Here is a 25,255-nt window from a genome sequence, read left to right as displayed (position 1 = left end):
GATACAATTTCAAAAAGTAGATGCTTTGAGTAGCAGAATGACGTGAAATATGAGCGCAGTTAGAAAGTTGTGGAAGATTGCTAATTACCCGCGAATGAACCGGTACAGATTCGCTCGTGTAATATATATGTATGTATGTGTGTGTGTGTGTGTGTGTGTATCCCTTCTACCCATGCAATCAAAATGCACGATGAAAGGTGGCGCGCTAGGGGAAGGATGGACGAAAAAATACTGCAGCGAAGGATTACAAAAAAAAATGTGTCTTTAGAGGCGCAATGAACCACTCGCCTAAGAGTATCTCACTACTTCTCCCCACGTACCATCCGCGTCCTCGCAGCCATGACCAATAAACTCCACTCCATGTGATATTCTCTCATCGCGCCATGCACCTCCCAATGCTCTTTATGCATCCTCAATATGCACGTTCAAATGTAGGTTGAAATTCAAACTAGACAAACGAGAATGAAATGAAAGGATACCATGTGTACAGACTAGTTCGCGGCAACATTCCCACTCTTTGAGCTCTTCTTTCTCCTCATCATCCCCCTAGTCCCAGATATATCAAGCAACAGACCCAATCCTGCACCCTGTGCGCTGCCCCGTCGGCTGCTTCTCCTATCTCGTTCTGCTTCCTTAATTTCCTTCTTCTCCTGCTTGGTCAGTTTTCTTGATCCCGTTTTCGCGGCCTTGCCGTCATCTCTTGTCAATAATGGGCTAAATGCCGACGAGAGATTTGGTGGTGCTTCAAGCGCTCCGACTAGACTTTCTGGGAGTGGGTCTGTTTTAGCTAGTGGAGTCGGTGGACGATGTTGCGTTTCTGGGAAAGTCTCGATTTTGTGTAATGTCGGGTGGATTTCAGCACAGGGTTGAATTGTGTTTTCAATTTCATTCCGAATGTCATGGCCCACAGGCGGATTTTCAGGATAGGTAGAGGAGGAAGGATGAAAGAGATGTTTGTATTGTATCTCGGGCGGGCTGGGGTTTTCGGCACTGAGATCTGATGTCATGGTAAGGTTCAATAGTGAGCTATTTCGGTGGCCAAACACTGAGGTTGAGATAGAAGGAGTACTGGGTTGGGATACGGAAGGGAAGAGTTGGCGTGTCGATGGCCAAAGGGTTGGCAGTTGAGATGACGGTGAATTTGGAGGAGACAGCGACGAGGAAAAGAAATCGGATGCATCGGTATCTTGCGAGAGTTCTAGGTTTGAAGATGAATCATCGAAGTTTGTGGAGGATGAAAAGGCGTCAGGGGTCGAACTCCCAGGTTGGCTGTTCTCAAGGGAGTTGGCGAATTTCCTTAGGGGGAGGGAAGGGAGGTATGGCCTTGCTACCTGAGCTGGTTGAGGAGGAATTTTGATGAGAGGATGATTATTACGGCGAGAGGACGTAGGTCGGCGGGAAGTAGAAGGAGCGGTGTCGCGATCAAAGCGGGTGATTTTGTGCGGTGGCCTGCTTGAACGACGTCTACAGAATATTTCGTCTCCTTGGGATAAAGGCCGATTGAAGGTGTTCATGCGAAGGTCGACTTGACTTGGGCTGAACACAATCCTCGCTCGAAACTGTCGAATGGTCTCGTCTAGAGAAAGCTCGATTGCGACATGGTTCTGTACCCTCGACAGCTTCGACCATGTAGCTCTTTCTCCGGTAAGCATGCATTGCAGCATGTAGTCTGTCGTAGGATTACTTAGTACTTTCGGGAAATGAGCGTAGGATATCGCCGGAAAAATGGTAATATCACCCGAATACCGCTGGTTGAGCACCGATCTCGCCTTCGTGAGGTAGTTCGGGAAGATGCCCAGCTCAGCAAGTACTTGCAATCGATGTAGTGCCTCCCCTTTCGCTAGGTTGGCCATGTTATGAATCCAGGTTGGGCCAGCTGAAAAAGCCGTGTTGGCCTGCCGTGCCTCGTTCCCAATGACTTCTTCTTCCTTAGCCAAGAAAGGAACCACGTGAGGGTTTACTTGGGAGACGATGAAATGATTGACATTAAACATCTCTGCCAGGCGAGTCATGGGGAGGTCATTGTCAACAGATCCATCGATCCAACCAGCATTGGGTGTTGGGTTCCATGGGACCTCTTTCCCAGTCTTGGGGTCCTTGGCCGATAGGGAAGCAGCGGAAAAGACGAATGGCACAGAACAAGATGCGCATCTATAAAGCATCAGCAGCTGAGGGGAAACTGGGATAGACTAGATAGTGAGAGGTTAAATAAAGACGAAAAACTTGGACTTACACCGCGGACCAGATCATGACATTGGGGGCAGTAACATAATTGAGAAGTCTGGGTAACTCGTAGAGACTTGCGCTTGACACCGTAATATTCAGTATGCGTCGTGTCCGATTGTAGGATTCCTGGAAAGTAATGTCCCCAAGAAGACTCCTCATGACGCTCACGAGATGAGAGATGTCAAAGAGTGCGCCGTATTTCAGGAACCTAGCGGCCTTTTTCATCAAGCCATCTTCTTCACCCTCCTTCTCAAAGACGGCCAGGTCACCGTAACAAAAGTCTTCTAGCACAATCGGGATCTCCGCGTCTGTTTTTGTACAAAGAACCGCGCAGACAATGCTTCCTGCGGAAGCACCGGATATGATACGTGGTAGGAGACGGGCTTTCCACAAACTCTTGACAACGCCAATGTGGTTCATGCCAAAGGTTCCGCCCCCTGACAACAATAATGCGCTTCGGCCAAAAGACTGGCGAGCAGCCAGGAGGGACTCCAATAGAGCTCTAGGCTCAACAGGACACTTGTCGCCTTGCTTCGCAGACACGTCCAGCAGTGCCGTCATGGTATTTTGTGCGGAGTCGATATACCTCTCGATCAAGGCTTTTGTGCCGACATGGGAGTGCTTGTACAGTCGCAAATCACCCATGCCGCCCAGCCCTCGTGTCAAGGCCGTCCGTATCAGAAAGAGCATTTTCTTGACATCACAACTCAATCGAGCATCGTCAAGTTGCTTGAGACGGGCTGCAACAAGGGGCGCATCGTACTCGGGAGAATCGTCTTCCAATTTCCACACATCGTTTCCTTCCAATGTGTCTAGTTCTGTAGCCGCGGATTTCCATTCTTCATAAGACTCGGCCTGATACATTGATGAGAATTGGTCATATATCCCAAATTAAAGCACCTACATTTCTCATGCGTAGATACAAGACCTGCTTGTGATCTAGCTCTGCTTCGGAAGCAACAGTACTCTCCGGCACGTCACTAAGACTGCCAACAGCACTCCCTATCGTCCGAACTGGATCCCTGACCAGCTGTACAAGCGGTGCAAGAAGACCTCCATGGCTCTGGCTCTTCCTCAGTGCTTTTGGACCATATTTCTCGGCCTCTCCCCCTAGATGCAGTCTAGTACCACCAGGTAGTATTGTATCGCACAGGAAGGACATCTGTAGGGAGTGTACGCCATGCGCATGCGCGGTGATGGCTCAGGTTCGGCCGCGTGTGGCCTCGTAGAAGAACAGGATACTTGATCCGGAGACGCGGTTATTTATTTGACTGACGGGATAGAGATATAGATAGGGGGCCAAATCTGCGGCGGGTCAGGTGGTAGAAGAAGCGGTATGAGGATATAAGCGTACACGCTGAATCGTTGAAGTAGTCCGTAACAAGAGCCGTCTAGTCACGCGTGGCAGTAGCCTACCACTCTCGGAAGTCGCACGGCGGAGTGGGCTCCGAAGCAGGATATCAAGGACAAACTGTGTTTGGTTCCAAGAAGGGAGGAGTGAAGCACCTCTGCCAGATTCGACAAATGTGCTGGCGCGATCGCGAAACAATCCGGACGAGCACCTGCAAGGATGACCAAAGGCCTGCCAGACACGTCGTCATTCATCCGAGCATGTGCCCATAATCCAACAATGGCCCGCCTCTATCGATAACGCCCATTCCGCGCGCACGGCCACGAATGCTGAGTCTCCTTCACGAGCATAAGCCCTTAACAGGTTCACTGCCAGGCACAGTGCCGCGCCATCTCTAGTCAGACGGCTAGCTACTGCAAATGCTGTCATGGACGCCGATGGAATGCAAGATCTTGGCACTACTAAGACCCCGCGTTTTCCAGATTTGCTTTCTCGTCCAATGCAGACCTTCTTTGCTGCAGGTTTCCGTGGGGTAGGGAACCAGCCTGCATGTACACGATACATGTCCATTCTCCACTCGAGTCTGGATCGTTGTCAAATTTCTTTTTGTCTATTTGATGTTACTGGCTGGCTAAGGAATTTTACTCAGGCTCTTTGGTCATGCACAACATTTCCATTGAAATATGCTTGCTACTCTTTACGGCATTCTCGAGTCAACCTTCGTCTTATGATCGCCGTGTCTCACTTTCTCGGTTCACATGGACAGCCACCGTATCACAGAGTTTAAAATAAGACTCAATGTGGTGGGGAAAGGGCCCAAAAGGCTCGCAGCTTGAATTCTTGAGGGCGGGCTGAACAAGAGCTAGCGACAGTAGACCCTTTCACATGTCAGTCAACCAAAAGGCATGCAGGGTGCTAATAAAAGGCATCGAATGCATCATATGAGACAATGTGTATGAAGGCATGACGTGACCGCGCAAAACGCGGGAGCCCATATATCTAGTAGGAAAGATCTAGCGGCTGCAATTGTGTGCATTGGCAGGGCCACAATCAACAGATCTGGTGACCATGCTCAGCACAGAATCTTCAGGGATTCAGAAAGTAGGCCCACATGTTTTAGGTCACTTCCCTGCATCTTCAACAGCAGTAAACACGCTGCTCTTTGATGATGTGCACTGCTCCCATTGAAGGTCAGTGTGTTAGTAATCAAGTAGTCATCTGACACGTGACTGTCGGAACCATTCTCGGCCCGCGAAGACAGTCTTACGTTGCCTTTCGAGCATCCCGCAAGCAGCTTCACAACTTGTTCACAATTCTGCAGCAATGAGGCTCTTACACTCCTTCATACCTTCATTACTGCTCTCAAGCGCCTACGTCGTGTCAGCAGCATCTTCTTGGAGTTTTGAAGATGCCACCTTAACCGTTCAAAGCAAAGGTGCTGGAGTGGGTGCTGGGGCCAAGGAGAAGTAAGCTACTTGAACTTCTGAAGCATGTCGAGTTGGTGCTAATAGGCTGTTGTTACTCAGACTGAGCCCCAGTACCCCATTGTCAAAACCTGTGGCATTGGGTTCGACGGATTCGTTGAAGATGCTGCTTACCACGACCAACGGGAAAAAAGCGAGACAACCACATCAGGCATTCCTTACTCTTACCGACCCTACAACAGGCCTAGAGGAGTCTTTCGTGCTCAGTGTGAAGGAAAGTGGGAGAGGAAAGGTGGATTTGGTAAGACTGCGTTGCCAATTGCTAAGAGCCTCGCTGATCTCGGTAGACCCAGAAGGACCTCCCCATCCAATTCCTCACCTCCTCGAAACCAATTGTAGCCTCCATCGTCATTGGCTCTTTCGGATCTTCCACGCCTTATAAGAGCAAAGTTTTCGACCTCAGCGTAACCCGAGACCCCAATGTTCCCCTTGCCATTCCCGCGAAGCCCATTCGCTATGCCGTCGAACCCGAGATCCACCACATCTTCCGCACCGACCCTCGATCGCCTCCCAAGATCATAACATTGGTGTTTGCCGCTGTGGTTTTTGGTGCTCTTCCAGCCCTGTTCGGTGTGTGGGCTACCTTGGGCGCCAATGTGAACCATCTGAGCAAAGCTTTAAGCAATGCTCCGGTTTCGCACGCTCTCTTCTTCGGCTCAATACTTGCCATGGAGGGCATCTTCTTCATGTACTACACAAGCTGGAATCTCTTCCAGACTCTGCCAGCTGCCGCTGTTGTCGCATCCGTGGCTTTCTTGAGCGGAAGCAGGGCATTGTCCGAGGTCCAAGAGCGCCGTTTGGCTGGGCTACGATGAATACAGAGAAGTAATTGAAATTCATCTTGCCTGGTCCTTATGTATGCCTGGAGTTTAGGGTTTGGTATCACACTGCAGCGAAAAGTACGAGGGAAGCATGTATGAAAAGGGAATAACTTTGGAGGACCACAAAATGGGGCTTCGTTAACTTCGACTCTGTATATCGGATATGAAAGACTGGTGACTCACTTAAGGCATCAAAGTTCCAGTTCCATCGATTCTACCGCATCTTATCACCTAACATTAAATATAACAGGGGAAATTCAGGACAAGGCACTGCAAATCAAGTCAGCAGCTCTTCCACACTCTAACAAAGCTCTAAGATTAGGAACACTCGCACATCCACCCCACAGTACGTTTCCATGATGCAAAGTTCAGCCTTGCGACAGGCGCTCAAGAAACAAGCCCTAGCCTTGACACCTCATCATCTAACCCGCATCCTTTACCTCCCATCCTCTACCACCCATTCTCGATCCTTCATCATCGACATCTCCCCTGGAATCCTCATTACCTCTTCTTCTCTGTCATAGTTGAGAGACCACAATAACTTTTGCGACATACAAATGCACTTGTTCTCTATTGCAAGTCTATCATACGGTCAATTGACAAGGGTACAGACTAACCCTTCCTAGAATCTAGCCTCGCCAAATGTTAAAAAAATTTTGAATTGATCTGCCTCTTCTGTCGTGAAATTAGTTCCGTGCAAGCAAAGACCTTCAAACCTAGACCGGGACCTCCCATCTGTTCAGAAGCGAAGGGACGACGAAACCACGGTGGCAATAGTATGGCAAGCACAGTTTCGCCGCTCACTGCACTGCAGAAAACTGGTCCGGAAGAGGATCACATGTCGAATCCCTCCATGACGAAGACTCTCCACTGAAGCAAGGTCGTTTCTCAGTCACGAAATCAACGGACCTGTTTATGAAACATTGATAACTAGTCACACCGTTGTATGGAAACGGAGGTTCTACAAGCGGCAGACCGGCGAGGTGGAAAGGAAGCAGATCAATATCTTGAAGCTCGCCAATATTGACATCGTCCAGCTGATTGGAGCCTATGCCCACCGCCAGTTTTTAAGCGTGCTACTTTACCCAATAGCCACTTGCGAGTTAGTAACTTTCTTCGAAGACGATGATACCCCTCGACTTAAGAGATCTCTAGAATATGCACAGTGGGAGCGACTATCCGATTTCAGCCTGTCGACTCCTACAACAGTTTTCAGATCACGGGACTAGTGCACATCTACTCAAAAAGAAAACATATAATTTCTGCTGTCGAGTATCTACACAACCAAAGAAAAAAGCACAAGGATCTTAAGCCTTCAAACATACTACTTCCTCGAAAGAAGGAGCGGCTTACCGATTTTGGTACCGCTACCGACTTTTCAATCCTCTCGGCTAGCCCCACTGAGCATGGCACTTCGATATACTTCGCGCCCGGGGTCGCGTCGATCTCCCAAGTAGCTGCGCGGCGGACATCTTCTCACTTGGCTGCAATCTCTCCAAGAAGAAAGCCAAGCGTGGTCCTCCCCTTGCTTTGATGAAGAAAAGGAGCCATTCAAAGGAGACTAGTGATAGTCCCAGAAGAAGCAACACACAAAACTCATGATCAAAGATTCAAAAGCCAGAACTACAATCTGAACTTCCTGAAATGGGAAAATAAGCCCACGATCTGCCCACATCATCTATAGGTTTTCCGTATTCTAATTCACTGCGAAAAATCTACCCGAGAAGAAATCTATAAACCCGAACCAAAATAACGGCAAGGAACCGGAGAAATTAACATGAAAACTATCGGACCATAGGGGATGGTAAACTTTAGGAGAGGGTGGATTTTCATCGCATTTTTACCTAGGAGAAGGTAATCGAAGGTTACTACGCTCTTCTTCAGCTAGAGTTGCTTGTGCTCATGGACGCCTTATTCTATATATCTCATGACTCCCTCTGCGTTCTCCTTTCCTACAATGCCCTCCTCAATCATCTGCTCAAGCATTCGTACCACCTCTTCGCCTCTACTTTTCCAATCCAATTTTCTCATGTTTGATCCATTCGCCGCCTCTTTAAGTAACTCGGCTATAGTCGCCTTAGCATCAGCTGCCTTATGGACTTTGAGATCATCCGCTTTCTCCGCGTACATTCTCGCACCACGATAGTACACTCCTGCATTGGAAACTAGTACCATTTTGCTTTTCGCCCATGCTGGCTTCGCAATGTCAAGAAGGGATATTCGGAACCGAAAAAGGTCGGCATCGCCACGAGCGAGGAAGATGTCCGCTAGCCGTGACGGGGAAAGGGATGATGTAGCCGTTCCACTGGAGATTTGCGTCAGGATAGTCTGGGCTTGTGTCAGAGCCGCCCATTGGGAATCGTAGTCTGCGAGGTGTGTAGAGGATTCATCGGAGTGTTGGGAGCTGTCAGAAATGGCAGAGGCAAGATCCATCAGCGTGTCTGCGTAGACGGAGAGCGAATTCACGAGCCCCGGATCAAGCCCAGTGTTGCTATGCAGGGGCTCAATCAACGGGGCAAAAATCTGCTCGATTTGCCCGGCATATTGAATGATTGTGGTCTGACCAGTGCGGTATGATACCTCAGCGACGTTGGCCCGAAATTTTGCTGCGGCAAGACTTGCGTCATCCTTTGGGGAGGACTTGGGTTCTTCTACTGCGGATTGAGATGCGATTGATAAGGTAGGCCCTGGCACGGGCTCCTCTATAGTCTTGGGAGAGATCTGAAGGAGGCCAATTAGAGCCGGGATCTTGATGTTGGCTGTCTCTAATCCTGTCTGCGCCCGCTGCTCTATGTGTGCCAATTCTGAGGGACCATAAAGGCCGATAAGAATGCTTAAGGTTTCCAAATAAGCAATACAAGTCTCAAGGATTGCCTCTGGCGTGACTGGCTCAACGACCGTAGCCCATTCTCCTGGCCCGTCGCTCGAGGTGGACGACATTTCCATAGACTCTTGTTTTGTAGTTTCATCAACAATATGTCCTGGTGTATCAAGGCTATCTTGAGGCTCTTGCGATGCTTGCGCCCTAGCGATCTCAATTTGAATCTCCTCGTATTCATGTTGCTGGCTTGCGAGGCATTTGGCGAACACATTTATGGCTTCCTCTAGGAGGGTTATTGCAGATGCTTTCATTATCTCTTGGGTTCTACTTTCAAGGAGGGCTTCCGCCAGGGAGGTAAGGACTTGGCCGGTATTAAACAGGACATCAGTATTGTCCGGGTTCAATGCGATGGCGGTCCGATGAGATCGCAATGTCTCTTCAAGAAGATCGACTTTGTTGCCGAGTAAGGCGGCGATTCTCTCATCCTCGCTCATTTTGTACTCTAGATTAGCTCTATAGATTGTCAGCGCCTTGAAAGGAACAGGGCAGGGGAATTATCTATAAATGTACGTAGAACATAACCAAGGCAGACGCTATCCGGTAAACCTCTTGTTAAACTTAGGTAGAAAGTCTATACGATGCAAATTTATGTCAAAAATCATCCCTACAATTCTCCATGCCCCTGGAAAGACGCAGTGCGGCATGCGTGTTTTGTCGAGAAAGTGGGAAGTACGGGTGCGTGAAAGACGAGACTCAAACTTACTTGTTATATGATAGATCGAAGGAACTTGGATACCGCCGAAGTCCAACGTTATACATATCGATGGCTCGATTGTAGAATCGTGTGGCCTTTGCAGCGTCCCCAGCTCTCCATTTTCCGGCTGCTTGTTCGAATTCGTCCGCCGCCTCAAGGAAGTCATTCTCGGACTGCGGTTCTTGAGCCTGGTCTCGTCAGTAGTAGAAACTCAGTGTCTCGAGAATAGAGAAAGTACCTTCGCTTTCGCTTTTGGGTTCAGTTTCAAGAAATCCTTCCTCTTGGGGGGCATTGTGTGAAGCGGTGTTGTTAATGGGGTGGTGGAAGAAAATTGGTGGGCTTGTTCAGGTGACGATTGTCATGTTATGAGTAAGGATCCATCAGATGGGTCTCTCAGATTTCTCATTAAGCGTCTACGTCCATCACTTTCCATCTTCAACCATACATATTCACGAACATCACGGTACCGCATGGGCGTATCAGTGTCTGTAAGTTTTTATTTCTCAGCCTTGTGTAGTCCCCGCCTGCCTCGCTTCTTCGCCCTTCACACTTTGAAATCGTCCCACCAACACGACTTGTCCACCAACATCCCCTTTGAGTCAAACCTGACACCCTCTTGGGCGAGTAGCTTGAGTTTCTCGTCCTGATTCTGACCGCTGGGGACTTTTTCCCAATCTCCCTTGAATCCGCCAACAAACTGGACCGTTGTCAACATTTTCAAGTTTGTGAGAACCCAACAGATACAAACTTACACCTGTGCTTGCAATGCATCGATGGCATGGCACTTCGGGCGCAAAAGGATTTGACCGCAGAGCTCCGCCGATCGCGCGGGGTGATGAGTTCAATGCTCTCGCCATAGCTGCATACGAGGTGATTTTGCCTTTGGGGATCTGTTGCAAGAGCGTGTAGACACGCGTCTGGTATTCGGTGACTTTGACTTGCTTCGCCATTTGGACAGCTGATTGTGATATAGGATGGAAAAAGAAACACGACGGCAAGGAGGCAGAGAAAGCGTTTATGATTGATAACGCGAAATCACGGGCTGTAGCCACCGTCCTTGAGGCTTGCTTTCAAATTGACCTTTCACAGCTCGCGATTGGTCTGTGCGCATCAACTTCTCTCCAGCATTGTGACTCAGTCCTTCGCAGTATCGATTTGTCTCGCTTCTTCGCCGGTTTTCCCGGCCTTGCTTCGACAATTGCCATGGTAGGGCCTATACCTTTCTCTGTTAGGCTTCTCGAAGTTCGCATCAGTAATTTTCAACAACTGTCTTTCCTTAATTAGGGACGTGAATGAATGCAAGCTTGCCGAATACATTCACCTCGCTTACTATTCTAAACAAATTTAAAGGCATAGTTGTAGATCTAAAGGCGCCTTGGGCTCGCTATGTATGTGCTTAATCTCTGAGCCAGAGCTGGGTGCTTCAGATTGTGTTCCATATGATATCCGTTATTGCTGTGGTCAAGGCATTCGTTATATTGTTCCGCGCACTTTGAAACGCTCTTTCCGAATCTCAGATTCCTTCCTCTCGTCGTTTCCGTGTGGCTGCAGTTCCCTTTCCTTACACTGACTCTGCTACTAGCCACTTCCTCGTCGGTGCGGTAACTACCTTTGATATTACTAAAACAAATCAACACACAGCAAGTGCAACTTCATTATGTTTGCACAGCCTGTTTGTGGTCAACTTCTTTCTTCTCTTCTCTCCTCCTCTCTTCTCTCTTCTCTTCACACCATCACTCCACTTCACTCCAGACTTCGCTCTGCCTCCCAGGCACAAGGCTCGAAAACAACAGAGTCATTCATTTCCATCCCCTTCTAGGTGATTCTTTGACACCACTTGGGCTCTCTGGGGGCCTCCCCGTACCTACGGTATGAAGTCACCTTTAGGTCTGACTGTCCTCGTCGGCCTGGCTGTTTCACAAGCAGCCCTGGCTGAGAGGAGCCCTAATGATAAGATGTATGTTACGCCACCATTCTAAAGCTTGATAATCGCTCACAGAAGTATATTAGTCCCGATGGAACCGAAAACAGCCCCGGCGCCCAGCCGATTCTGGTCGACGTCGATTTCTACACCCGCATGAGCTTCTATACCCCCAAGGACGAGAACGCTTCCGTTATTGTTGACATCCCTTTCTCCTACGACAGGGGAGAAGAGATGCCTGACGACTTCTGGAAGCAATACGACGCACATGGCGATATGCCCATTTCCATCACAAATGAAGCCACCAGTGAACAAGTCGTGGACTGGAGCATGCTTTTGTTCAACACTACTGGCTCTGAATTCAGCTTCTCTTTGGCAGCTTTTCCCCCTCAGGACGAAGGATATGCTCTGCATTTGTGGGCTCTCTCCAGTGATGGTCAAGAGCTCTTCCAGTCTCGAACCCTCCTCCGAGTGCTTCCTGAAGATGAGGCACAGACATTAGCTCGCCACGATCGGCTTCTTGATAATGTTCAAACCAAGGAACCTCAGGAGAATGATACTGAAGATCACGAGAATAGCGCTTCCGGGGCTTCCAAGCATCCTGCATCAAAGGCCCGTCCTACTTCTGGAGCAAAATCGCACCCTAGCTCGGCAGGAACTCATTTTCCTTGGCAGACGCTCGACCCAGCCAATGTCCACACCACGAAGTGGAAGTATGTCGAAGATGCCTATCAAAACGATTCGTTGACATACTTCGTCGAAGAAATAAAAAAGAAAGGCTACAACGTGATCCATCCCACCAACGGCACCGGCGATTCTAAAGTCCCTTTTGATCTGGATATGCGATACAAGTTCTACAAAACGACCCAAGACAACAAGATGTACATCCTATACGACGTGGACTATCGATCTCCAGTCAAAAGCTTTAGACAGCACAACCTCGCTATTGAGCATACTGATCTCAATGAACCCTCAGTCCAAGGTACGCGCAAATCCAACGTCTATGATGGTCTTAGCACCACTAACGGAGATCCAGCTTCGTCGATCGATGATTCTCAATCGCCAGGCCGACGGGGAACCGCGAACCCTTTGACCACTATCACGACCGACACGGAGGATGGCTCTACACACTATCTTAAGGGCCGTGCGGATAGCTGGGACTCCTTCAAAAAATATGACCTCACCCGACGCACCCCTGACCGACTGGACGAAGGCTACAACGCATTGCTCAAGAAGACAATCAAGACAATCTGGCCGCTTCTAGACAAAGGGGAAGTCCATGAGACGATGAAAAAACGATGGGCTCGGTGGGAGAGTATGGGTCACTATGATCGAGCGCGATTCCTCAAGAAGCTGACCACAACCTTCGCGATGCTCTTCACAAAATCCAAAGAGATTCCGGAAAGCGTCGATTCAGATGCAAGAGACGCAATTGCGACTATTTGGAGGGAAACTAGGAACATGAACGATTTGCACGAGACCGACCTGGTCGACGAATTTCTCAAGGATCTTGACGGAGACGTACGGGATGCTTTATCAGGCCCAAAATTGACCACCTCGCCGCTAGCGAAACGGAATTCGAAAAAATTCAAACCCTATCCGATGGGTAATCGCGAATGGGATGTTCTCGAGCCCAAACTACCAGCCAGTTGTGTTGCAGACTACGAAACTGTTCTCCGTCAAATGCAACCGTACTCGGATGACCCACAAATCATATCCAAATCTGACCGTGTCCGACTGGCATGGAAGGATTCTACACCAGCGCAACGCAGAGTAATCGCTTTCGAACGAATCCAGGAATTGATAAACTTCGTTGCCGATGAGTGGTATGGGCCTGCTGCGGCTCCCGCGGACATTTCCTGCCGGCTCTCGATGGATTTGGAGATGAAAAAGGAGTTCACCGAATCCGAAGCACAAGGCCGGGAAGTGAAGGACTTAATGGGTCACGCATTTAAGATGCCTTCTTATGGAGCTCCCCCAGCATATTGGGACCAATGGTCGGATCGAGTATACCAGTGGAAATCACCGCTCATACACTACGGAGAATGCATCCAGACAGGAAGTTACCCTCCACTTAATGCTGAATATGCAGTCCCCGATCTAAAGGCCAAGTCGAAGCCGACATTAACTCCAAAATCCCCCCAGTCGCATGTGGAACGAGGCCATTTCTCGGGCAATGAGCACATAGACGACGACCATGACTTGGAAGATTTGAAGAAAGCATTACAAAAGAACCCGAACGACCGCGATGTGGAGAAGTGGTTCAGCAGGCAAGATATCGGCAAGGGCTTGTCGAAGGCTGAGGTAAAGGAGGGAATCCGCCGTTATATTCCCGTGTTCTTACGACTCAATGGCCACCCCCTCAATTCTCCGCTCCAGTCAAAGTCATTTGCTCGGAGAGCGATACCACCGCACCAGGAGGACAAACGAAGGATTGGTTCTGACGTAGAGACAATGGGCGAGTCTGACTGGGAAGAATTGAGGTCCAAGTACCTCAAAAACCCCAACAGCCACGACGTCAAAAACTGGATCAAGAAGCAAATGAAGAATTTCAAGAAAGTATTTCCGAGGGATTTCCCCCTAGGTGACATGGAGCTGTGGACTCGAGTTTATGTCCCACTCATTTTGGATACGTACGGATATCCCATCCCATCACAGGAAGGATCCAGCTGGGCAAGGGGTTCAACCGAACAGCTATGTCATATCCCAACCTCAAATGAGGGTATCGACAAAGCCATCCACATGCTGGAACACTTCTCTAAGGACGATTGGGACTCCTTGAGAGACGGCCTGCACTCTCAATATCCTTCTCTGGGCGATTCTCAGATCAAAAAAATGACGAAGGGTGCCATGAAAATGTGCCTGAAGGAATTGAAGCAAGCAAAAACCCACAGCCGCACCAGGCGGTCGGCGCCGTTACAAAAGCCGAGAGGACCTCTCTCGCAACGGAAAGTCGTCAAGCCTCCGCATACAGACAGCTGGTCGACGAGCGAGGACGAGAAGTATTTCAAGTCAATTGGGAAGGCGTGGTCAGAAATGGATGTTTTTGACAAGAAACAAACTTTGGCCTATCTTGTACAACAGTACTCGTCGAGTCTGGACCCAGAGGAATGGTGGGATTCCACTTGGGAGGGCAGGGAAGGAGACAAGGATCGAACGATTGTTATAGAGAAGCACGACGAGCACGTTAGGGACGATCTGAAGCAGGTTGGCAAGTTCTGGCCGAAGATGAGCAAGGAGGAACGGAAGCTGTGGATTTTCGGTTTCATGAAACAACATCTGAAGGAGCTTGGCCTGGATGCGTACGAGAACAAGTTTACCAGCCTGCTCAAGGACTATAACAATATCGCCCCTCTTGATCTCGACGACGATAGCGACGAATATGCAGCGCTGGGGAGGAGGGACGATGACAATTTGTGGGATATCTTGAACATCCTCTTCACGAACAATACCACTACGGACGATACCTCTACGGACAATACCTCTACGAACGGTACCTCTACAGACGATACCACTACAGAAACCAGTGGCGACGTGAGAGTTCTGAAGCGTCAAGGCAGCCCGGTCCGCTCGAAACGAAGTGCCGCTCTTGTGCCTCCAAGTTGGTATGAACCTTCTCCATCTCCCAAAGCCACCCCGTCTGCTGTCGCTCCTAGTATCCCCAATGATGAGGCGTCGAGCTCAGAATCTGAAGCGATTACCCAAGAACGGAAGGAGAAGATTGCATGGGAGGCCGCAGACACGATGAAACGTATCCTCGACGAATACTTCTCACCAAATGGTCTCAGCAACCAGCCGAATTCCTTGAAAACGAAGGTTGCTTTGAAAGGAGCCGAGACCCTCAAGCATGTCATCGATGCTTATTTCGATCCTCATTACGGCTGGAGTGGACGTGCACTTCAACGCCGACGTCAGAGCCAAATCCTCGAAGAGAATGCTATGGCTATTATGGACAAGGTTTATTCTTCTACACACACCAACCATACTTCTAATCTCGAGGATGGAGAGAGCAACCCTGAGACTGAACAAGATGACAAATTGATCTCCAAGCTTAGTGATAAAGAGAAGGAGGAGATCTTAGTCAACTTTACTCGCTATCTCCAAAAGATAATGCGTGAATACAACAAACCGACTAAGGAGAAGAAGCATCACCGTGTCTCTGGTTATAAACTGAGGACTGGGAAATCTCCTCGCGACGACGCTGTTGACACAGAGGATGAAGGCCACAAATCTAGTGAGGAGACCAGTACCGATGTTTGGGAGCACGATGTTTTGGAAGAGGTGCACAAAGACGTCCTCGAAGCTTTCGAGGAGAAGGTCAAGAACAACGTTCACGCGTGGTTCGGGCTTCCTCAGCAAGTACCTGTCACGTCCTCGGTACCGAAACCGAAGCTTTCCGGGCGCATGCAAAGGACCAACGACGCTAAGGATATGGACTCAGGCGGCTGGAAGCAAATATCTAAGATTCTGAAACGCAATGCCATCACGGAGCCCCCAATATTGCCTCGCGAAACGGTTGGCGCCCGAGACATCGAGACCTCAGGTGAGAGCACTGACGGAGACATCTGGGAACATAACATCCTCAACGAGATCCGCCAAGGCATCCTGACAGCCTACACCGAGAAGAGCAAGCAGCAGAATCATCCCCACGCTAGCGAGAGATCCCCGGACTCGGAGCTGAAGATTAGTGAGACCGCAACGGCAACTCCAACGCGCAAGCTCAAACACGTGCTCCGCGATTTTGGCGGCTGTCTTCGTGACCGCAACTGCGATGTCGAGACGGAGGATTTTGTTAAGAGGCCGCTTGTCGCCAGGGACGATCAGGACGGTTGGGATCCCATGAACGAGGACGACTATGATGCCGTTATCCCACAGCCGGGAAACCCGAACGATGATGCTGACAAAGAGGTCAAGATGCTGTCGGACATTCTGCGGAAGATTGGCGAGGAGAAGATGAAGGAGATGCAGAGGAATCGTGCCGGCAGCCACCAGCCGGTGCATGAGCGCCAGGAGGCTGAGGGTCAGGATTGATTGTCCGTGATCATGAGTGGAAGAAGTGTGGCCCAAAAAATCAGGTTTGGTATTGGTGTTATGGTGTTTAGTGGAGTGTAGGGGTTATTATGGGGATGCAGTATTGGTGGATTTTTGTCGTACTGGTTATGTGCTTTCGTGCCGCTCGTTGTTGTTCAGCAGAGGAAGGGGGTGTATTGCCTGGTAATGGTTTGTAGTTTATACTGTTGAAGACCCTATGTCCTCTCACTCATCTCGCCCTCCTTTCCTGGTGCTGTGAAGTCTGATGTCGATGATGAACCACCTTATGGTGCGTTTGTTTGCAGACTTGAGAGTGCGCGGAAGAGATATTGTCATTATTGTCATGGTACTGCATACTTACACGTATAAGAGAGTGATGAGGCCTTGATCAAGGACGCAAATTGAAATCCTCTTCATACCCCCGACTATCTATCGGAGCTGGAGTAGATTAACTCTCCCTAATGGCTTGTGGTATGCGACAACGTGCTCCAGTTATGAAGCGAGTAAAAACACATACAAAGCGAGTATCGTAAAACGAAATGCTTCTATTATGCCTATCAAAAGATATCAATACTATGTATGACAAGATGCAAGATTCCAAAACCACCCCTTCTAAGCTAATAAGCACCAAATGTCGACACCTAGCACAGAACATGGTAAGGCTAATTCTGAATAGCAAGAGGTACACGCATGCATAAATTCCTTGTTGATGTTCTAAGATAGGCGCGAACATGCTCTAACTATGCCTGTATGCATCCATTCCCATCCTTCTACATGCCAAAGCCGAGTAAATGCAAGTACAGAGCTAAATGGAAGAACATGAACTTCTAAACCATCATCAACAGAGACAATGAAATGAAATGAAAGACTCCCATATAAAGAGTAAAACAGCAAAGTATCCTCAAAGACGGCGTAAAATAGCAGTATAGAAACCACACCCGTATACCACGACATCCACCCTACTGTCCCTCATTGTCTTCAATTGCCACAACCACCCTAACAACACCCTCCGCCCAAGCCGAGATCCCAATGTCCTGCTTCGCGTACTCCCACCCATCCGCATTTTCTACGGTCGTCAAACCTTGCGCGGTGAGCACCTGGACTTTGTAGTTCGGCAACGGTGACTCCCTGGGGAGCTCGGCGGAAGGAGATTTGAGGTGTGACTTGGGTGGTGGGAGAGGGCTGTGTCCTCGAGAAGGAGGTAGTGCGCGAGTCGAGGAGTCTGAGGCTTGTGGATCGCTGCTGGAAGAGCGGAGAGGTGGGGACTGTGCGAGCGGGTAGTTGATGGTTTGGGCGAGCGAGGAAGCAATGTTTTTGTCAGCCGTGTTGTTCAGGACCTCGGGGGAATTGACAGACGATGAGGTGGGGTAGTAGAGAGGAACGATATGCTTGTTGTTTGCCCGTAGAGAAGCATCTAGGGGCTTTTTATCCGTTGCTGTTGGAGTCTTCAGAGGTTCAGCGACAGAGTCGAAGCGGTTTTCTACGATGGCTTTAGCTCCCTCAGATCCGCCTTCACTATTTTGGATGTTGCTTGCGGCGACAGCAAGATTGCGCAGTTCCTCGGAGCCCATACCTATGCCTATCGTAGGGCTTAGTCGTGGGTGGATTGCTACTGCTCGACGAACCAGTGTCTCGACGTGTGATGATAGCTGATTGTAACTATAGGCTCGCATATTCCCAGTGTATTTCCTCTGCGGTTCAAGCTTAACGCCGCTTTTTGTTGTCAGGTAGGTATTGACACTGAAGAGGTGCCATTCATTCTCAGTAGGCAGCGGGCGCTTCTGGATACCCTCAAACTCGATGGCCGCATCGTCGGAAGAGGAAGACGGCACCCCTTTAGGTTGTATAGCGCCCACTAGAATGGGAGACATGGACAACGATTGGTGATTTGGCTGGTCAGGGTTTGAGGAATGATGGTTTGGTAGTGATGTGGTTGGAGATAGCGGATGGGAATGCCGGACTTGAGCCTGTGTCTGGGCGATAGAGTGGTTCAGAGTTGGGTCAAGGATGGTCTGAAATTGCTCCAAGTTACGGGCTGAGGAAGGAGCGGGTCGCTGATGCGCTCCTTTCGAATAATCTACCTCCCCGATGTGCTCTTGACTCTCCATTGATGGTTGCTGAATGATGGGCAGTTGGAAAGTGGATGTCGATTGCAGATCCATGTCTAGATCGTTGGGACTCCCAGTGTCGCAGGTTCCCCGTATAATGTGATCTCCATGGTTGCTGATGCCCTCGACGTTGAAGTCGCTTTTGTAAGTTTGTGAAGGCGTGGAATCGACACTGCCTTCCTTTTTCTTCACACCTCCTTTCCTCGTTTCGATGGCATACATCCTTTGCCGCTCGTTCGTAACCATGCGTCGGAGAAGCGGCGTGACGAGGCTGATGATCTTGTTTCCGTCTCTTGGCCAGACCAGCTTCCCCTCCGAAGGGAGCCTTTCCTGCCCCAGTGCTCTGGCGGCCTCAATGGCATCTGTCTCGGCTGGCTTCTCCACATTCTCGCCAAAGAACTGCTCGCCAACACCGTCCTTCAGAAAGTCGCGGACACAGCTGAAGAGTCGCAGCTTCACCATATCTATATCCCCTTTGCCACGGTTGCCCACGCAGTTCTGCCGCTCGGGACACGCGGGATCAAGCATGTACGCTTTCGCCCGCGCTTGAAGGTGTAGGAAGCTCTCGGGAGAGAGCTGGAGCGACATGAACAGCTTTGACATGGGAGGGCGGGTGTACTTCTTGGGAGTCTGGTTCGATGTCCGCCTGAAGAGAGCAGCAGCGGAGTGGACACCGGCAGCACGAGCGTCGCTCAGGAGAGCCTCATCCGACGACGCCATGTTGTCTTGCTCAGAGCGGAGTTGAGGATCTGTTGGCACATGCACTCTAGCGCGCTTGTTTCTCGACGGGCCGTCTTCTTGCGTATGCGCGGCAGCAACGCTGCCCACCTCTTCAGCAGGAGGCCTGGTGTCCCTTTTCCTCTTGCCTCTCCTCTGAGTAGCCGCGTCCATATCTCCACGCTCGACATTCATGGCCTCAGCAGCTTGTTCGGCAGCCGTAGTCGCGGCTTCCAGCAACTCAACAAGATTGTGATTCTCCTCTAGTGTAGCAGACTGATTCTCGGTATTCTGGGCGTCGGAGTAGAGGGAGGCATTGTGCGGGGTGAGAGAAGAGGAGAGCCCGTAGTCATCGTCATCGGTTCCGAATTGCGCGTTTGCGTCTGTGGTGAACTGGCCGCGAAGCTGATAGTATGGTGCGTTTGTTGCCATGTTGGCTCAAACAGCGAGCGTCCGCGACGACTGTTAGTGAACAAATGTAAGTTTCTAGATCAAAGCATGCAGCGAAGAGCAGACCAATTGATAAGGCCCCCCCAAGAGTCCAGATCAAACGTCAAGGAACGCGCAGATGGTGAGAGATGTCGAACAGTGCGGAAAGGTCGAGATAGTGATAGAAATAGGCTGCTTTTGAATGTGACATGCTGTTTGAAGTTGGAAATTTTGAGCCAGCAAATACCTAGTAAAGGGCTGCTGATTGCTCTCTGATAATTGCTTGCAAGCAAAGAGCAACAGCCAGACTGCTGATTGATGGCAGAGGTTTGCGTTGTTTGCACCCCAACCGACATGTGATTGGTGTTCTGAATTCACTTCTCGAGGGCTGAATAAGCCGTTGGTTAGCCGGCTAGTTGAAGCCGAACTCTCAATCTTCACTTGGCCATTAAAGTAGATCGTTGATAATCATTCGTTGGATATCTCGGCTTTCCAGTAGATTGAAGGCCATATCAATTATCCAGCGGACATCTAAAACCGTTCCCAACCAACACGTACTGGACATACAGCGAAAAAGGGCTTGAAATGCCCACTCGCCTTCCAAAACCTATGCGCCCCCCAAAATGCAGATGCCTTCTACGCCAGATTGTACCACTACAGATATACGTCAAAGATGCTTTCTTTTCCCCAAAACTACTTTTCAGAAATCGTCTCCATCATGCCACTCCCTCCCCGTCTCCTTCGCCCGGTTCTTCGGGTCCTTTCCTCGCTCTCGCGCTTCATTCTTGAGTTTGTCAACAATCGGCCGAATTCGCTCGATTTCCTTCTTGAACTCCTGGTCCTTCCCGGGTTCGGGTACCTCCAACTGATTTGCCTCTTCAAACCTCCCCTCCTCCTTTGCCTCCTCGATTGCCTTCTTCTTGTCCTCCCACTCCCGCAAATCATTCTCGCGATCATGCAGCTCGTTCTTCACTTTAGTAAAGTCGTCGTACTCCTGCTTGCCTCCGAAGCACATGCCGAAGCCATCGCAGAAACATATGTGTTCCTCGGGACAGAAGACGTTGTTGCCCGTGAAGACAAACTGCCAAACATACTCCCAGATGCGGCCCGAGAGGTAGTCTGGTAGCTTGGTCGAGAACAGCCACTCGCGGTACCAAACATATTGCGAGTGCGGCTTTGCTTGGATGCGTTCTCGGGAGAGGGCGAACTGCGCACAGCACGGTTGCGCCAGGACGGCCGGGACGGGGTCGAGCGGGAAAAGCTCACTCCATGATTTAGCCAAAAGGACTTCCTCTTGCTTGTATGCATTCTCCTCGGTTTCACCGGGATGCATCCAATCTGGACATCCAGGATACCAACTGCACCGCATGTTCATGAAGCCTTCCCTCCACACTCGCTGCCGACTGAGGCTCTTGACCAGTATCGCGGCGTTGTTATCCAAGATGTCGTCGTTATGCCATGTTAACTGATGGGCGTGCATGAATATAGCGACATCCGGTAGATTATCGTAGTTGTCGATGATCCAGGATAAATACACCATAACCTCGTGTCCCTTGTTCTTAGGCGGGTGGAGCGGCGCCGTGGGGTCATCAGCGACGTATATTGCCTTCTCTTGGTCAGGAATCTCTCTGTCCATCCAGGTGGTGTCTTCCTCCTTGGTCTTTGCGATAACAAGCACCGAACTGTAGTTGTGCCCCGGCGGCATCGCGCTGCCTGGTGTGAAGTTCGGTTTCGGATTCCAATTTACATAATCTGGATCCTTTTGTTGGCCCTGCGGCAACTCCTCCTGGTTCTCTGAAGGTTTATCGTCTCCAATGTGTTCTCCCAGCCCAACATGCTGCGGCAGCCCTCGCCATGTGTCGCGAACCGTGGTACTCTGGTAGAGGAAAAGGACGAAGAGAACGACGGTCAAGGCGAGGAAAGGGATAAGTTTTCTCGTGGACATTGTGAAGCGACGGGCGCGTAGGAATGGCGAAATGAGAGAGTCAGGTCATGAATCGTCGAGAGCGCGCAAGGCTTTTGGCGTTTGTTAGCTGATCGAACATTCTGTTGTCCCAAGATCTGCGCTCACTGTCGCACAATGAAATCTCCCGAAACTGGCGCGCCTCACCGTGGGCTATATCAAGTGAATGATGAAGCAAAAGGAACGAACAAATGTGCAAGGACCGATGTGGAGTGAGTGAGGGTACGCAGCTTGAACACGAAGCAGCTCCTTTCGCAACTGCGCAACGCCTCCTTTCACCATGGGGCTGTGCGGTCATTGGATGGGCCATCCCGAAAGTGACCCTAACACACGCCTAACCATCTATCGCTAGGCCCCAACGACGTGAGCGACCGGGTTTCTGATGTGCACCCATTCAAATCTTCGCACTCCAACTCGCGCTGTACCGAAGCTTCGACCTCATCCATGTTTCAATATCAACCGCAGCACAGAGATTCTCGAAGATGCAACGTACGGGAAGATGCTATATTTATCGTGCAAAGTATATCAATTTGCGACACTTTTACTCTAACACCTCTATTTAGTGGATGCGAAATCCGGCGTACGTAAGCCTTTCCGTGTTTCGTGCCAAGACCGCCACAGGGCTGAATATCCCTGAAGTCGATGTAACGTGCCTCGCCCCCTGGCAATACAGAAGGCACATGTTGACGAAATCATATTTTTCAATGTCTGCAGTGCCCCGCCTTTGGAGGAATACAGTCACACAGCGCCAGAAGCATTGGGCGTGGTGATATCTGCATCGGGTTCATCCGGGCATGTCGACCACAACAGGAAGAGGTCGGCAGGCTTAGTAAACCCCCGGCAGCGCAACAGGAAGAGTTTCGCAATGTAGCTGCATGTTAGTAGCGGCTGCCTACGGTTGATGACTTCCCAAATTGAGAGTGTGCCTCATGGAAAGAAACACACGTGAGAGTCATATGACATCAAAGCGGAAGATGCATGGGGACGACCAGGGGCAATGCAGGACAGGAATTTGCATCCTGTTCATGTCCTCTTCGATTCTAGCAAGAGGTTGAACTGATCAAAGTCTGGCCTGCCAATGTTCCACAGTAGGTGCGAATTGCTGTAGGAAACCACTGAAACGAAAGAAAGGGGGCGACGCACCTTGGTCTGTGCCCGGGCTGTGAATCTCGAAAAGCACACGGGTCAAGCACTGTTGGGTTGGAGCCGCGCTCGGCAGCACCGCGCAATGTGACTTATTGCATCTCGTCACCGAACGTGGGACATGGCAGAGGAAGTTCAGGACAGATATCTGCATCCTGTTGACGTTCTCCCTGATTCCAGTAAGAGCCTTGTTTAACCGATCAAAGCCATCGTGTTCATATTCCATGGGAGGTGCAAATATGCCATATTTGCGGAGACTGTCGTCACGAGGGTTGACATGGCATGGTGTGATGTTTTATTGCTGCTCGATCGTTGTGTGCTTACCGCTGAAAATTTGCGTTGGCGGGTTGGGTGTCAAACAGTGCGTGTAGGAGGTCTTGAAACTCCATGACCAGCCCAGGTGAGTCAGGCCGAGGGTCGTTTATTGCATGTCCCATTACTGATATACTGGAGCGGAGCGGCATGCTGGGAAGATTGGTCGTTATTTAGCAGCTGCTGAAGAGCCGATCTTGCCAGATAAGACATTGTGTGAAATCAAGATAGTGCTGAGGGTGTTGACGTGGTGACGACTAATTATCTTTGACGTCCCAGGGTCATCTCGCAAGGGGAATGTGTAGTAGTACAATTTGGTGCCGAATTATGCTCCCCAGGGTGCCAAAAGTTGTGGCGTTAAGAGCCTTTACCGCAGTGTTGCAATTCTCCATAGGAAACCCCACCGAGTGCCGAAGACCGTGATGAAAAGACGCCGTATTACAGGATGGGGAATGCTCTCGAAGCACACCACCCTGCTCCGCCGTCAAAAGCCAGATCGATATACTTTTTTAGGACGCATCTTCCGAGGTAAAGCCGCATTAAACCGTTCGCAGATAAAGAAATTGGGGGAAGGTTACATATGAAGGGGAAGCCAGTCGTTCAAGAGTGATGCCCAACTCAGGATGCCCGGACTCGAGCACTCTTTAGTTTCCTAGTACCGCTTGGGATCTAGGAGGGTCAGCGGGAGGCTTATCGGTAGTCTCGATAATAATCACCACGGTCGTCGTATGAACGGCCGCCGCTGCCGCTGTAGGCCTCTGGGCGAGGAGGAGGAGCATCGCCGTAGCCTGCTGATCCACCTGCTGGTGGTGGCGGGGGCCGGTCGTAGTATCCGCCGCCTCCTCCACCCCGACGGTCGTCACCACGGCTGTCGCCACGGCTACTAGAGTAGCGGTCGTCACGAGAAGCATAGCGATCAACTCCGCGCGGGCCGTAGTCGTCTCGGTCACGGCGGTACCCACGGTCCTCGCGATCACCATAACGGGAGCCACGATAGCCTCCGCCGTAGTCATCTCGTCGACCATAGCCGCCACCTCCTCCTCCGCGCCGGTCCTCGTAGCGATCGCCAAAGCGCCCTCCACGGCCTCGGAATTCTGTGATGATGGATAAGCTCTGGGCCTCAAAGGAAGGCTGGGTCGGGAACTCACCACGCTTCGGGGGACCGTAATACTTGCCCGGGGTCGGGGTGCGCGGACGGGCACGACGAGCCTTCTCAATACTCAGAGTCCTGCCTTGGTGGACCTCACCTTGAAGACCATCCTTGGCTGCGTCGGCTCCGTCTGAGGTCACCATCTTGACAAAGCCGAAGCCACGCGATTCCTTGGTATGAGGGTCACGCATGATGTTACACTTCTCTACCTCGCCGAACTTCTCGAACATCTGGGTTACATCTTCTTCGGTCAGGCTGGGGTGGATTCCGGTCACGAAGAGGTTCGAGCCTGGGTTGACAGAGCCTTCGTCATCTTCGGAGCGAGAAGGGGGCGGTGGGCCACTGGGTCGCCGTTAGCTGAGGTCCTTCGCTCTTCACCCTTTGACTAGGAACTACTGCTTACCGGCTGTCGCGACCGTTGGGAGACGCGCTGCGAGCTCGAGCATCGTCAGTGTCACGACGCTCGCCACGGGGAGATCGGCTACGATCACGGTCGTAGCCACGAGGCTCATCTAGGCACGAGTTGAGTTGGCGAAGGCTGCAGAAGGGAGTGCGAAGTCGTGTCGCAGAGTAGAAGCAAACATACCATCATAGCCACGGGGCTCAGCGTCGTACTCTATGGAAGCCATGCTGATTAGTTGGTGGGTTGGGAGTGTTTGTCAGGCTGGAAAATTTCGGTGACTGGTCGACGCGAGCCTGGTCACAAAAGCCGCGCGCTGGGTTGACTGCAACTGCGAGGCTGCCGCGGTGAGAAGTTGAACGAAGGGGTAGGGGGGGGAGAGGATGAGAGAGGTTGGGGGACCTGTCTGTTATTTATAAAGTAAGGAGTGAAGGTGCAGGCGTGAGATGAAGTGTTGATGAGGGAACAAAGCGAAGGCGCAGCCAAGCGAGAGCTGAGAGGTGAAGGAGCCTTGGAGGGTAAGCCTCATTCACCGCCCTAGTTTATTTACCACGTCCACGGTATTTTAATCACAGCCTGTCAGGGCAAATTCTTGTTCGCGACGGGAAATCCTCTGGGAAAATT

General features: G+C 50.5%; 7 protein-coding genes across 7 annotated transcripts; 1 reads left to right on the top strand and 6 right to left on the bottom strand.

The window, feature by feature from the left end:
- Window positions 1–262: 262 nt before the first annotated feature.
- Window positions 263–3,774, bottom strand: BDR25DRAFT_300537 (patatin-domain-containing protein). The gene is made up of 4 exons (XM_033689395.1): window positions 3,581–3,774; window positions 3,131–3,531; window positions 2,234–3,081; window positions 263–2,151 (listed from the first exon to the last, which is right to left on the bottom strand). The coding sequence occupies exons 2-4, from the start codon at window positions 3,386–3,388 to the stop codon at window positions 492–494; spliced, it is 2,766 nt and encodes a 921-aa protein (XP_033553433.1). The 5' UTR covers window positions 3,389–3,531; window positions 3,581–3,774; the 3' UTR covers window positions 263–491.
- A 1,087-nt stretch (window positions 3,775–4,861) lies between these two features.
- On the top strand, window positions 4,862–6,149 carry BDR25DRAFT_277847 (uncharacterized protein). The gene is made up of 3 exons (XM_033687640.1): window positions 4,862–5,043; window positions 5,104–5,302; window positions 5,349–6,149. The coding sequence occupies exons 1-3, from the start codon at window positions 4,901–4,903 to the stop codon at window positions 5,874–5,876; spliced, it is 870 nt and encodes a 289-aa protein (XP_033553432.1). The 5' UTR covers window positions 4,862–4,900; the 3' UTR covers window positions 5,877–6,149.
- A 1,391-nt stretch (window positions 6,150–7,540) lies between these two features.
- Window positions 7,541–9,804, bottom strand: BDR25DRAFT_277843 (uncharacterized protein). The gene is made up of 3 exons (XM_033687639.1): window positions 9,696–9,804; window positions 9,467–9,645; window positions 7,541–9,216 (listed from the first exon to the last, which is right to left on the bottom strand). The coding sequence occupies exons 1-3, from the start codon at window positions 9,747–9,749 to the stop codon at window positions 7,794–7,796; spliced, it is 1,656 nt and encodes a 551-aa protein (XP_033553431.1). The 5' UTR covers window positions 9,750–9,804; the 3' UTR covers window positions 7,541–7,793.
- Window positions 9,805–10,001: 197 nt separating this feature from the next.
- Window positions 10,002–10,489, bottom strand: BDR25DRAFT_277841 (DNA binding methylated-DNA--cysteine S-methyltransferase; the record flags this gene model as incomplete). Its single annotated transcript, XM_033687638.1, has 2 exons — window positions 10,210–10,489; window positions 10,002–10,154 (listed from the first exon to the last, which is right to left on the bottom strand). Exons 1-2 carry the CDS (start codon window positions 10,405–10,407, stop codon window positions 10,002–10,004), a joined length of 351 nt encoding a protein of 116 aa, XP_033553430.1. The 5' UTR covers window positions 10,408–10,489.
- A 6,622-nt stretch (window positions 10,490–17,111) lies between these two features.
- On the bottom strand, window positions 17,112–19,978 carry BDR25DRAFT_339557 (uncharacterized protein). The gene is made up of 2 exons (XM_033693403.1): window positions 19,751–19,978; window positions 17,112–19,696 (listed from the first exon to the last, which is right to left on the bottom strand). Exon 2 carries the CDS (start codon window positions 19,664–19,666, stop codon window positions 17,369–17,371), a length of 2,298 nt encoding a protein of 765 aa, XP_033553429.1. The 5' UTR covers window positions 19,667–19,696; window positions 19,751–19,978; the 3' UTR covers window positions 17,112–17,368.
- A 153-nt stretch (window positions 19,979–20,131) lies between these two features.
- BDR25DRAFT_300532 (uncharacterized protein) lies at window positions 20,132–21,841 on the bottom strand. The gene has a single exon (XM_033689394.1). It carries the CDS (start codon window positions 21,606–21,608, stop codon window positions 20,364–20,366), a length of 1,245 nt encoding a protein of 414 aa, XP_033553428.1. The 5' UTR covers window positions 21,609–21,841; the 3' UTR covers window positions 20,132–20,363.
- Window positions 21,842–23,699: 1,858 nt separating this feature from the next.
- BDR25DRAFT_67559 (RNA-binding domain-containing protein) lies at window positions 23,700–24,952 on the bottom strand. Its single transcript, XM_033698910.1, has 4 exons — window positions 24,818–24,952; window positions 24,635–24,743; window positions 23,798–24,573; window positions 23,700–23,750 (listed from the first exon to the last, which is right to left on the bottom strand). Exons 1-4 carry the CDS (start codon window positions 24,858–24,860, stop codon window positions 23,734–23,736), a joined length of 945 nt encoding a protein of 314 aa, XP_033553427.1. The 5' UTR covers window positions 24,861–24,952; the 3' UTR covers window positions 23,700–23,733.
- Between the last annotated feature and the right edge of the window lie 303 nt (window positions 24,953–25,255).

The sequence above is a fragment of the Lindgomyces ingoldianus genome, assembly GCF_010093535.1.
Source record: "Lindgomyces ingoldianus strain ATCC 200398 unplaced genomic scaffold BDR25scaffold_3, whole genome shotgun sequence".
Taxonomy (NCBI): Eukaryota; Fungi; Ascomycota; class Dothideomycetes; order Pleosporales; family Lindgomycetaceae; genus Lindgomyces; species Lindgomyces ingoldianus.
The sequence above is the reverse complement of the archived record's forward strand: the minus strand, read 5'-3'. Positions and strand labels throughout refer to the sequence as shown.

What these genes read in the sequence shown, in the direction of transcription:
- BDR25DRAFT_300537 (XM_033689395.1), bottom strand. Translation starts at nt 3,388, where the DNA reads ATGTCCTTCCTGTGCGATACAATACTACCTGGTGGTACTAGACTGCAT. An exon ending in TGTATCTACGCATGAGAAAT is followed by an intron (nt 3,082 to 3,130) that starts GTAGGTGCTTTA and finishes TCAATGTATCAG; the next exon opens with GCCGAGTCTTATGAAGAATG. An exon ending in GTCATGATCTGGTCCGCGGT is followed by an intron (nt 2,152 to 2,233) that starts GTAAGTCCAAGT and finishes GATGCTTTATAG; the next exon opens with ATGCGCATCTTGTTCTGTGC.
- BDR25DRAFT_277847 (XM_033687640.1), top strand. Translation starts at nt 4,901, where the DNA reads ATGAGGCTCTTACACTCCTTCATACCTTCATTACTGCTCTCAAGCGCC. An exon ending in GGTGCTGGGGCCAAGGAGAA is followed by an intron (nt 5,044 to 5,103) that starts GTAAGCTACTTG and finishes GTTGTTACTCAG; the next exon opens with ACTGAGCCCCAGTACCCCAT. An exon ending in GGAGAGGAAAGGTGGATTTG is followed by an intron (nt 5,303 to 5,348) that starts GTAAGACTGCGT and finishes TGATCTCGGTAG; the next exon opens with ACCCAGAAGGACCTCCCCAT.
- BDR25DRAFT_277843 (XM_033687639.1), bottom strand. Translation starts at nt 9,749, where the DNA reads ATGCCCCCCAAGAGGAAGGATTTCTTGAAACTGAACCCAAAAGCGAAA. An exon ending in ACCCAAAAGCGAAAGCGAAG is followed by an intron (nt 9,646 to 9,695) that starts GTACTTTCTCTA and finishes TGACGAGACCAG; the next exon opens with GCTCAAGAACCGCAGTCCGA. An exon ending in TTCGATCTATCATATAACAA is followed by an intron (nt 9,217 to 9,466) that starts GTAAGTTTGAGT and finishes GACAATCTATAG; the next exon opens with AGCTAATCTAGAGTACAAAA.
- BDR25DRAFT_339557 (XM_033693403.1), bottom strand. Translation starts at nt 19,666, where the DNA reads ATGGCAACAAACGCACCATACTATCAGCTTCGCGGCCAGTTCACCACA.
- BDR25DRAFT_300532 (XM_033689394.1), bottom strand. Translation starts at nt 21,608, where the DNA reads ATGTCCACGAGAAAACTTATCCCTTTCCTCGCCTTGACCGTCGTTCTC.
- BDR25DRAFT_67559 (XM_033698910.1), bottom strand. Translation starts at nt 24,860, where the DNA reads ATGGCTTCCATAGAGTACGACGCTGAGCCCCGTGGCTATGATG. An exon ending in TGAGCCCCGTGGCTATGATG is followed by an intron (nt 24,744 to 24,817) that starts GTATGTTTGCTT and finishes ACTCGTGCCTAG; the next exon opens with ATGAGCCTCGTGGCTACGAC. An exon ending in CCCAACGGTCGCGACAGCCG is followed by an intron (nt 24,574 to 24,634) that starts GTAAGCAGTAGT and finishes ACGGCGACCCAG; the next exon opens with TGGCCCACCGCCCCCTTCTC.